Below are 12,303 nucleotides of genomic sequence, written 5' to 3'. Positions count from 1 at the left end.
TCTCTCCACTGAGCCAGAGGGATACTTGCAGGGCTTGGCTGCCTCTCGTGTTTTTAGTGGCTGATTTCCCAGCTGCCACCTGGATTACACGAACTTCCTCTTGGAGCTCTTGCCCGTTCCATCCTTGCTGACCCATGGAGCCCCATTGTTCCATCAGAGGGTCTCTCTGGAGCAGCACCTGCCAAATCATGATAAATTGTGCGTTTTGGCTGTCAATGGGGGTGAGTCCTATGAGGGAGAGGACCTCCCAAACTCATTTCACTTCTGACCCTAGGATGGTCTGAACAGGACCTTTTGGGGAGGAGCTGCTAGAGGATTTGCGGGGAGCGAGAGAGGGGACCACCCCTCTGCATCCAAGGAGCCTCGTTGGAGAAAACCTAAGTTGATGAGGCTGGCGTTCACCCAAGATCTTGAGACTTTCTAACTCTGAATCTGAGAGTGGATCACAGCTGGATATTTAATGACATAATATTTAAAGAGCTATTTGTGTTGTTGCTGTTCATAGAAGCAAATGTAGTGACCCTAAGTACGGAGCGGTCCTAGCTTTTCCTGGCTGGTTTTTAGAAAGGATCCTGACTAAATACATAAATAACTTGAAGGGAGGAATGCACAGATGCCCGTTGTGTAGAAATGGGAGGTCTGACTGGGCTTACACAGTAGTCCTTCCCTGCAGTTCTGCTTTCTGAGGTTCAGCGGTCTGGAAGCAGGTGCTGCTCCTACAGATGGAGCGGTCAGAAGGTCTGTAGTAGCTAAATGCTGTGCCACAGTGCCCACGCCATTCACCTCACTTCGTCTCATCACGGAGACATTTTATTGGCTCATACCATCGCAAGAAAACGGGCGAGGACAGCATAGTGAGATACTTTGAGAGAGAGAGACCACCTTCACACAACTTTTATGACAGTATATTTTTATATGGTTCTGTATTATAATGAGTTATCATCATAATCTCTTACTGTGCCTCATTTATAGAATAAACTTTGTCATAAGTGTGTATATAGTGTTCAGTACTGTCCACGGTTGTAGGCATCCATGGGGGGTCTTGGCACATATGCCCCGTAGGTAAGTGGGGGCTGTGCTAAGTGAACGTCTCCAGTCAGGGAGGTCTCAGCCATGCTGTTAAAACAAAGAACCCAGGCTCTGAGCGGCGTTTGGCACTAACACTTTATTTCTTCACTCCTGCTGTGTCTTCTCACGGGTCAGCCACGGCTCAAGACTGAACCATGGCTGACCACGTGGCAGAGGGCAAAAAGGCAAACAAGTGTGTGTGCTGCCGGGTCACGTGGCCGCATCTGAATCCAACAAGAGGAGGAGGGGTATCCCCCCGTGAAGGGGTGCTGCATATAGAAGATGGTCACTCAGCAACCACAGTGTGGTGATCGTTGAGTTTCAAGAAAGAGACAAGGTTTGCCGAGATCCCATTGCAAACCAGAATTTGTTCCCCTATCACTGTGGAATACGAAGCAGATAACCACTTCCCACTGTAATCTCCCTCTGATTCTGAAACCCCCGGGGGGATCAAACCTTGTAGTCAAGTTTCTTCGTCTGCGCAATGGGGATAGGACAGTACCGTCCTGAATGTAAGCCGTGACTCTTGACGAAGATGACCTCTGCAGAGTGTCTCCTATCCTGCGGGCCAGAGGCGGGGTTCGGGGATGGGCGGCAGGCCTTGACAGACCCTCCTTGGGGACAGACTCGTCCCTATTGCTGCCAGCACTCTTGTATGCCACCCTTCACACCTCTGTGGCGTGGGTTTTGATTTACGAGAGTACAATGTCCTGCAGTCCAACCCTTCGTATCTGCCCCCAGGTGTCATTATCTATCCTAATAAACATTTATGGAGTGCCTCCTAGATTCGAGACCCTCTCTGCTGGATCTCTGGAGGTAGATGCTCGACCTCTCCCAGGCCCTCAGCAGCCAGTACTCCCCCTGGAAAGGGAAGCCTTTTCAGAAGGCAAAGGGAGAGGTGGTTGGAGAGAATGGATTTCTCGGCCCCAGCCATAGAGCAAATCAGTAGCAGAATAAGAAACAGGTTTCTCATTAGTCAGGAAACTCATTTACTTCACAGCTCCCCTGGGTCCTTATCCTAAGGACACTTTCGTCCATCCCCCCTAGGCCAGAAAGATAGTTGCATTTTCTTACTCAAGAGAGAAGAAATAGCTGATCAAGAAAAAAAAAAAAAGAAGAAAAAAAAGTACAAACAAAAGCCTATTTCAGACTCCCTCCCAAAAAACAAAAGAAGGTGGTTATACCCCTGATATAATTCCCACTTATTTACTTAACGTTCAACTCAACAACAGAAAATATGCCCAAACTTGAGTTTCATCTTTGTTGCCTCGCTTCTGCGGGGACGACAGAGCTCACACTCCGCAGATCTGGCTTTTCCCCTTTTCCCATCTCCCTCTCACTTTCTTATTTTTCTTTTCGCTTCTGGGAGCTGTCTGAGCAGTTACTTGTCAACTCTGACCCTCATCCTTCTCATCCCGTCTCTAGTCTTCCTGTTCTCAGAATACTTTTTTTTTTTTTTAATTTTTTAATAAAGAGCTGCTATGGAATCCAAAACAAAAAGGGAAGGCGAGCATCCCCGGAAACAGAGAAGACACGGTTTCATGAATGCTCTCTTTCCATGCAGCAAGATGAGGGTTTTATCTGCTTGCTGTCCTCTCAAAGTTGATGGTCACAGCATGCTCCTGGGGTATTAGAAGAGGGGAACGACTCTGAAAAGAGATCTCACACTAATGGGGCACCAGGGAGGCTGCTGTTCTTGCCTAACAGAACCCCGCTTCCTTCCGTAGATGCGAAAATCCGGGCTTTGGTAGGTCTGAGTCCCAGCCGTGCCAGCACCTGTCCGCGTCTGTATTAGAACACAAGGAGACACTCCTCCCCTCTCCCCCCACCCCGCCATGAAAGAGCCACCCCTCCACATCAGCAGCAGCCTAGCTCCAGGCAAGCCCCAAGAACCCAAGAGCAACATTAAAAAAGGAATCCTTCTAAAATAGCTAATTCCTTGGCTTCCTTCACCTGGTAATTACAAATCAGAAGCTATCGTTATCTTGAAGCAGCCATGATTAGTTCTCATTTCCTGACCTCTGTACAGTTTTCACTGTACAGAGAAGTATGTCACTATTTGAGGCAACGGAATCCAGTCTCTTCAAGTGAGTGACCTACATATAACGGATAAACTGCAAGAGAAAATTAGGTGTTACCTTGACGGAAACTGTACAGTAAATGTCACTTATTCTTATTAGTATTTATCATCTCAAAGAGTTGCCTTGCACTTCAAAGTAATGTATGGGGTGGGGGGGTGGAATGTGGTTCTGCGATGGGGAAGTATGTAAGAAAAAAGCAGACATATACCCAGGGACTACTTGGCACCTTAATCTGCGGCCATCAATCTGAGCTGTATTGTTTGAAGATAGGTTTTTAACCTTAATAGAATGCAGCCTGACTTTAAGTGGTGGGAGGCATGCAGAATTAATTGCTGTGTGAACAATTTCCTAAGCATTGTTAATTGCGTTTCCTGTGGTTAATTGTTTCTCCCATCCCGCATCATACTCACAACCTTTCCCTGTCAACAGCCCTTTCTCTCCTGCAGTCCCGGAACCATAGCCACAGCATCAACCTGTGTCCGGTTGAAATGCCAGACAGACGGGGTGCTGCCCCCCGTTATTGTTTGAACAGGCAAGATGCAGAGGAATGAACTCCTTATTTATTTGCAAATGAAGCATGTCTTCGATAGGGACTTTGAAAGAATAGAGGTGTTTGGGATTTGCCTTTCCCTCCCAGCCATTGTTTTGACAACAACTCACCCAGAACCAGAGGAGGTGGGGGAATTGAGCTTGCTAAACCCCCAGGGAAGAGGGGAACTGGCACAGGGTGACGAGGAAGACCAGAAGGTTGGAAGGAAGTTTGTGTTTGGAGGTGTACCAGTGCACAGGGAAGTAAAGCAAGACAGACAGGCTTGCCTCCTTAGCACAGCGCCTTTGTGCTCTGGCTCATTCTGTCCCGTAGTGTGGCGATGTGGGCGCAGGGTGTGAGAGAGAAGAAAGTGTAATAGTAATATTTTCCGGAAAGGGCCCTGTTCCACCACCGCCCCCCAAGCTTTTCCCACAATGGGCTGAAAGGGATGCACTTAGCAGGACAAGCAGTTGGAAAGCTTGGAATGGAAAGGTGAGCTTTCCGGTGGGTCTGACACTACTACCTGCTGCATTGCTAACCCAGGGTAGCTACGGTCACACTGCAGACAGGTCCCATTTGGCTAGTCCCATTTTGAAACCGATTTATGTTGTGAGTAGTTTGGGTGAAGCTATCCTTGCCAATGCCCCGGGACCACCAGTCTATCAACAACCGCGTCTACACTGGGGGGGAGGCTGGACACGATGGAGCAGAATCCTTGACAGTGACTCCAAAGGGACATTTCCCCCTCCTTGGTAGCACCATTCAGACTGTCTGAACTAGGGTCTCTCTTACCTCCTCCGCCCACCTTCCAGATTCTCTCCCTGAAGGCGGTGAACAGAAGCCCAGGGAGAGGAGTCCTAACCACCCAGATCTACTTGCTTTCTGTATTTAGCTAATCCCCATGGCCCAGGGCAAGCCGGTTTTGAACTGCAGCTTCCTACAATGGCAATCACTTGGCAAAGGCACCCGGCCCTCCCCCTTGACATTTGCATTGCTGGATTATCTATTCATATTTTCGTTACTTTGTCTCTCCTGCAGCAATGCATCTGCTCGGACTCAATTGGCAACTGCAGCCAGCAGACGGGCACACCTTTAACAATGGGATAAGGACCGGCTTACCAGGAAACGATGATGTGGCAACAATGCCATCTGGAGGCAAAGGTGAGGTTACAGCTGCTGCTTGCCCTCTTGAGGTCACGGGGAAATTCAGAGCTCCCGCCAATGGGTTCAGGTTTTCTAATCCAAATCTTAGAAGGTACGCGAAAGGGAAAAGAAACGGGGGCGGGGGGGGGGGGGACAAAATGGTCCCTTTTTGCCCCTGTTCAAAGCTGTTGGCTGTTCCTGTCTGTTAGCTGTGTTTGGCTGGAGTCACTGAGTTGGCACGGTGCCTTCTCTGTGCCATGTGCATACCTGTGCTATCTGGAGCGACTTGAAAGCCTCCCAAGGCCCGAGCAGAAGCAGCAGCAGCAGCAGCAGCAGCAGCAGCAGCAGCAGCAGCAGCCGGAGAAAGTCCTGCCTAATCACGAAAGCCGAGAGCAGCAGGCGGCACACGCCACTAGACCAGAGCCCTCTCCCCAGAGGAGAGCTGCAGCCTCCCCAGGGAGGAAGCGCTGCCTGGCATGAAAGAGATTCTAAGCTGTTCTGCTTTGGGAGAGAATAGAAAAGAGTTTTGACAACTGGGGAACAAAGCTCCTCTTCTCAGAACAGCAAAGGGGGCCATGGAAATGTTTATTGAAGCAATTAAGCAACTGTATTCTTGTAGGAAAAAAAAATAGGTGCTAACAAGGTGCTAAGAAGGAAGAGAGAAACAGGACTGCAGGGAGGCGGGGAAGTGGGGCAGTTAATAAAACCACAGCAGCCTCCAGGCACCCAGTGGGCTGTGCCTGATTCTGGATGGAAATCACCAACATGTGAGGTGGTACAGAAGGGCTTCTCCAAACACAGACGCTTCCACTCTGCCTCTTAGCACATCTGGGCAGTTGGCCCCCACATTTCTGAAAATACCCCACAGAGGTATTTCAGAGACAGGAAAGGAAGGAATGTTTACTGGACCCGTGGTGTGTGCCAAGCTTAGCATTTCCTGCCTTCAGCAGCTTTAACGGGAGGGAATCATCTCAGGGAAACTGAGGCCCAGGATGTTTTAGAAACTTACTCCAAATCAAACACCTAGGCAGGGACGAATTTAAACTCAAGTCTGTGCCTTGTGCATCTTTGGGCAAGATGTCGGCGTTTTCCTTAGCACAGTCATTTTCCACAGAGAAGTTTCTAGAATTCATCTTCCCCCAGAGGTGTTTGTGAGTCATCCTGAAGTGCTGATGGTGCTTCAATTATTCTCCCCAGAGTTGTCCTAATGGTTTTGAGTGTGACTTTTTTGTCTTTTTATCTAATCTTTAAGAATCACTTTACTCATCTATCCTAATCATAATACTAAATTACCTTTAAGTAAGCATGAAAAAGTTTTATCTAAGAATGAAATTCTATGCCTTCCTTTATCAGGTAACTATAACTAGACCTAAAGATGGAGAGTGTATTTTGCCTTAATGGACCGTGTATTGCCTTAACTGACCAAAAAGCCTGGAGCCTCCTATGTGCTGTCCGTTCTGCTCTAGTACTTGACACCATCCGCAACTCCCGTTTCCTTTATGACAGTGGTCCTCCACGGGGTGTTGTGGACCCCAGGGGACACTGGGCAAATGACTGAAGACTTCTTTGGTTGTCCCAATTAGAGGAGGTGAAAGTGGCATTTAGCAGGGAGAGGCTGAGCTGCAGTTCAACATCCCACGCACACAGGACGGCCCCTGCAGCGAAGAGCGATCCTGCCCAAGAGGTCCACAGTGCTGCTCTTTGAGAAACGAAGCTTTAGAGGGTCTCTGCTTTGTTTGATCCATGAACGCCCTTTAATCTGCAAGTCAGCAGCTCCCTGTCCTTTGAGAAAAACGCAGGACACACATTTGAAAGTGAATGTGCATATTGGCTCATCAGGCCCAGGGATGTATTTCGTACATGTCTACATCCTGAAGTTACACACAAATGCTTTTTTTTTAAATTTTTAATTTTTTATAAACATATATTTTTATCCCCAGGGGTACAGGTCTGTGAATCACCAGGTTTACATACTTCACAGCACTCACCAAAGCACATACCCTCCCCAATGTCCATAATCCCACCCCCTTCTCCCAACCCCCCTCCCCCCCAGCAACCCTAGGTACACACAGATGCTTTTTAAATAGCATCCCTTACCAAAGAGAGTCGCTGATAGGCATTAACTTCCGTAAATTAAGGTCAGCTGCTCTGCGCATTCGTGATTAAGCTGTGTTTCCAACGGCCACCCCCATGTGAGCATCCCACACCAGCAAGATGGTAGATTGCTGCGGAGAACAAGTCCTAACTAAGAGTACAGTGTCTCTGAATTAACAAATGAAGAAACGCTTTCCATGGTGTCTTTGGAAAAGACCACAATGTTCCCCTCTGATGCAATGTGCTCTCGAAAATGTTGTGTAAGTCCTATAACATCGCCAGTTCTTTTCCAAATGAGTTATGAGACAGAGAAGTGGTGGCCAAATTGTTGTCCAATGAATTTTGTCAATAGGATTCTTATGAAAAAGTGTGAGAATTTAAAATTGCTTAAACTTGAAAGAAAACTGGGAACATCTCCTTTCTGAACACCAAAATAGTACTCTTCCTAAGACTGAAGATAGCAGATCTCTTAAGCTGTTGCAAAGTTTGGTTTAAAAAAAAAAAAATAACTAGAAAGATTTTCGTTTTCTCACACCCCCCTACGTCTTTTTTTAAAAGTGACCTCAGGTTTTGGTTTCTTTACGCAGGGACCTCCCTCCTCCCCACTCCCCAATTCTATACATTTAGATAACCTGAATCAATTCCAATCGACTAGTTTTCCAGTGTTTCAAAGAGACAATCAAGATATATTGGCAATAAGTTAATTAAATAACACCCCCTCCATTTTTTTGTGGTATACGATAATCCTTCACTCCGATAATGTTTTAATCAAGATACACCACACATTGCCAGGGAGGTTAATCTTATTAAGCAATTACTGGGTAACTATCCAGCAGAAGCAAATTAAAATGTAAGCAAAACAAGGGTATGTGAGTTCCAGCTAAGATGCCACATCGATAGAGATTTCATTACTTGGTCTTTAGGAGTGTTTACATTGCTCAGATTTAGAAAGGAGCCTAATAGACAGGGCAGCCTACACACTCTGATATGTTAGTGGAAACAAAGCACTTGATTAATTAGTTAGGAGAGTATGTTCTTTGGGCTTTGTCTTCCCTTTTCCATTTGTTGTTGTTCATCGTTTGTTTTTTTCTCTGTTCTCTCTTTCAATCAAACCTTCACGTGGTTGGTTTGGTGGTTGGGTTTCACCTCAAGAAAAGGGAGCCCACAGACTGCCAGAATCACTCACCATCTCGAGTGTATTTCTATGTTAAAAGGAATGAACTCATACATCTTCATTACAAGAGCACAGAGCACTTTTTCTATAGATCTGGGATTAGATAAGCCTTGAGAACGAAGATTCAATACAGTGTTCTGACCTGGTCAGATAACATAAGGGAATCCAGTTTGATTGGCTAGGCCCAGAGGCAAAGACTACAAGAGCTTTTAAAGGGCATATCCTATGTAGCCAATTTGTGCGCTGATCTTAAGAAAGAATGAACTCCCAAGTAGAATTTCATGGATCATTCTCAAAACCCATCATTCATTTTAAATTCAAGGTGTCCTCTATATCAGGGGTCAGCAAATAACATTACAGGGACGAAATCAGGCCAGCCATGTATTTTTGCCAATAAAGTTTTATTGGAGCACAGCCATGTTCATTCATTGCCTATGGCTGCTTTTGCACTGCAACAATGGAGCTGAGCAAATGCAACAGAGATGAGATGGCCCACTAAAGCCTCAAGTCTTTGTTATCTGACCCATTATGGAAGTTTGCCTGATGCTCTGTATCATTTGCAAACCCATTTCTATTTTCCTTGGACTGTTCCGCAACAACAAATTATAGGAGATGAGGGAGAAGAGGCCAAACTCCCAATATATCAGCCTCTCCTTCTTGACCCAGTGATGGACATATTTTTGGTAACATTCCATCGACAGATCCTCTGTAATAGAAGACTCTAGAGTTGGTCCAGCTGGTTGCAGCTTCCAGCTCCATCACTCAGCTGCATGCACACAAGCAGGTCATGTGTCCTCCCTCAGCCACCGGTTCCTCATCTGTAAAACGTACCTCTCACCCACTTGGCATCCAGTATAAGTGAGACGATGCTTGTAAAACACAGTGTGTGGTTATCAGGAGCTTAATAAGAGATTCGTGAATATTAGTTGTCACTGACATCAGCACGCCATCTCTCAGTTGCTCTATTTAACAAGCATCCCCGGGCTGCCACTTCTTGTGAGGTGTCGTATTTTCCAAAGGTGAAGGCTGCCTTCAGAATGTCAAGATACACCATCGTTCCGCTTCATCTTTTTCCTTCCCTTTCTAAGAATTAGAACAAACCCAGATGTGAAGACTTGTTCCCAAACATTTGCTTGATGAGGTCAGTGGGAAGCAAGACTTCCCATTCAAAAGGGCCAATGTGCAAAACAAGCTGGCCCGTCCCCCACAGCATTATTGTCTCGCTGCAGCGCGTGTTCCATCACTGCCAGCCTGTCTGTTTTAAGCCCCACCATTCTCGGTTTATAACTCAGCTGTAAACATTTATTTGTGCCTGGAGCACATTTCTTTCCTACCCTTTGAAAAAAAAAATCAGAATTTCCAGATGGTATGCAAGTTGGAAAAAAATGGCAAAGACTGTTATTCTGTTTAGAAACATGTTTTTCTACACTTGCCCTTTCAGCAAAAACTTCATAATGATTTTTACTAGTTGGCTTAATGCATGGTACTAGGAGCCAGATTAGCAGGGAGGTTGGTAATTCTTCCTCTGGCTCTTGTCAGGCTCTCAATGAACACAGCCCAGGGTTTCAAAATGATCACTTCCCTACATGGGGCTTTTTCAAAGTCAGTGAAGTTCCCAGAAGGGCGAGGGTGGTTATGTTTGAGCCAACCAGCACAATACTGCACGTCTCCTGGCAAAGAAACCAATAGCCCACACACTAGTGCAACAATTCCCCTCATTTTGGAAGCCATCTTACACTCCCTTTGTTATAGATGAGTATTGCTTAAGAGCCTCATCTTGGTGATTTCGGCTTCTCATTGTGACCCGCCACCCTCTTCTAAGCTGTATAGTTTCTGTTGAACATGACATCCCTGTGGCTTGACACGTGTACTAACAGCCAGATAATCAATTTCCCTCCCTAGTGCATTAGTCCTCACTTGTGTTGGCACGTTTCTCTTTCAGAGTTGACCTGTACACCCACAGGGGGCTCTCTGCTGTGTGCTTGGATGCACACCCCTTTGCGTGTCTTGTACTTACCCCAGCATCTGAAAAGCAGTGAGTGCAGCAGTTAGATACATGGGTTCTGAAAACAGTCAGATGTGGCTTCCGATCCCGGCCCCACCACGTAAGAGCTGTGTGACCTTAGGCAAGTCACTGTATCTCTAGGTCCTCTAATCTGAAAACTGGAAAAATCCTAAGGTACCAGGAGCAGTAACCACTCAGTAAATTGTAGCTGCTATAAATAAGACTAATAAACCGAACTACAAGTGCATGTGGCATCACGTTCAACCAAGTGGTCAGATATATAAATGACTGTTAACCCCCTTAGTGGCAAAGAGTTGGCCATTTTTATCAAAGGTGACAAATTGGGATTTCAAAAGATGTAGAGGCCACATGTAGTCCCAAGTGCTGAAGGATTTTATAAAAATCATTATTGCTATGCGATGTTGTGAACACATCACGGGAACAGTGAAAGCTCAGGATAGAAATCTATTCCTGAAGAACAGGCAGCCAGAAGCAGGGTGAAGGCTGACGGGCTGCCGATGACTCAGACGAGCTCTAGTGAGAGGCAATGAATCTAATGTCCTTAGGAGAATCTTTTTGCCTATCTCTTGGTTAAACAGAACCCTCAGATGGTTGTCCTGATTCCCAAATAAATGGAAACGAGGTGTAATGACTGAAGCAATATTCTGAATTCGACTTTATTTGCAATAGATAAAACTATGTGAGGCAGAATAATCTGTAAGGCAGATTTATGCCGAGGTGCCTCTGGAGCTCGGTTAAGTTTAGGAAGTATTAATATGAGGCTTCATTTCCCTGGTATGACTATGAGTCCATTCCCGTTATCACTTGTTTGGGGAATAGTTTCGCTGTTTCCATAAATGAATTATGGCAACATTTTCTGAAATGATTAGCTCCTAATGTGGCTACGGAAGGCTGTCGTTTTGCTCGACATCAGTCTTATTTAACTGGTTGGAATTTTAGGTACATGTTTCTGAAATAGGCAATAGCTTCACATTTACATGAGCAATCTTCCGTGGAGTTATAGAGGTAGCCTAGCCTGCAAAATTGATCATTAGAGTGTTCCCTCAAAAATCCCAGAAATCTTATCTTGAAGCTGGAGATAAACCAGCCAGGACCATCATGGAGCACGGGCTTCTTAGGGCCAAATGATCACCATGTCCCCATTTTGTCCAGCTCCTAGGTAGGGAGCAAAGTCTGTCAGGGAAGCCACAGTTCAGGGAGATAGAGGTGGGACTCTGTGCTGCTTGCCAGGACGCCATGCTCAGTCCCTACCTAGAACCCAAGGGTGGGGGCCAAACTTTCGGTTGGTGATTGCGGAATGGCTGTTTAAATCTTCTTCTCTTGATGCCACCAGTCCCAGCCCACACAGGGTCCAGATGACCTTGCCCTGTTGTCTGGATGAAGGATCATGGGAGTATGACATACATCCCAACTCTTGATGTTGACCAAAAATTATCTAGTGCTATATAGTCAATGCTTGACAAGTGTTTGTTGCATGAAGTATGAATGAATGACGCACCCGGCATTGCTCGGGACATTCATTCATTATTATTAAATAAAGAAAATCCAGCAGCTTTCACTGAGGCAGGCTGCACAGAATTGTCCATCTGAGAAGCTGCTCGAGTATTACATCAACATCTGGAATTGGGAGCCCATGAAAACAGACTTTGTTTTCTCTTTCCTTAGCAGCTTCCTTCACGTGCCAGGTCCCTCCCTGTCTGTAGACACACTGATCGCTCATTGAGTACTGATGTCAGCTGCCCTGGAAAGTGACTTCCTGTTTCACTGAGTCTTATGCCACCCCTTGGCCCTTTTTTAGTTCATTGTGCCTATATGAGGGAAGAGTCTATTTTAATTAGACCATCACAAATTTATACTCCAAATCTGCAGTAAATAGCTACAGCTGTGTGTAGGCAGCACAAGACCTGGGTAGAAAGATGTGGACGTACCATAAACTGGGTACTGCCTGTGTTACCCTAGTTCATCTTCAGAAGCAACCCCATTATACAGATGAGTAGTCAAACCCAGAGAGGGACAGTGGATGGCCCAAAGTCACACAGCTAGTAGTTGTCAGAGCTGAGATTCAAAGCCAGGGCTGACAAAACTCCACTGTGCAGCAGGCCTCCTGAGGTCTCAGGTCTTCTCAGTAAGGGCATCCGCACCCAGGGAGGGCAGGGAAGATAGAAACCTTAATTATTTTGTTTCCTTG

General features: G+C 46.1%; 1 protein-coding gene across 9 annotated transcripts in view; it reads left to right on the top strand.

Moving 5' to 3' along the window:
• The window catches only part of TENM2 (teneurin transmembrane protein 2), a 1,882,184-nt gene that overhangs the window by 1,660,229 nt on the left and 209,652 nt on the right, over window positions 1-12,303 (top strand). For all 9 annotated transcript variants that reach the window (XM_082724104.1, XM_082724103.1, XM_082724105.1 and 6 more), the window contains one exon: window positions 4,717-4,839. In XM_082724104.1, the coding sequence (XP_082580230.1) occupies window positions 4,717-4,839 (123 nt within the window). The remainder of the gene's footprint in view (window positions 1-4,716; window positions 4,840-12,303) is intronic.

Source organism: Mustela nivalis (assembly GCF_964662115.1).
Source record: "Mustela nivalis genome assembly, chromosome: 3".
In the NCBI taxonomy this organism is placed as follows: Eukaryota; Metazoa; Chordata; class Mammalia; order Carnivora; family Mustelidae; genus Mustela; species Mustela nivalis.
Note: the sequence above shows the minus strand (reverse complement) of the source record. Positions and strands in the feature narration are given on the sequence as shown.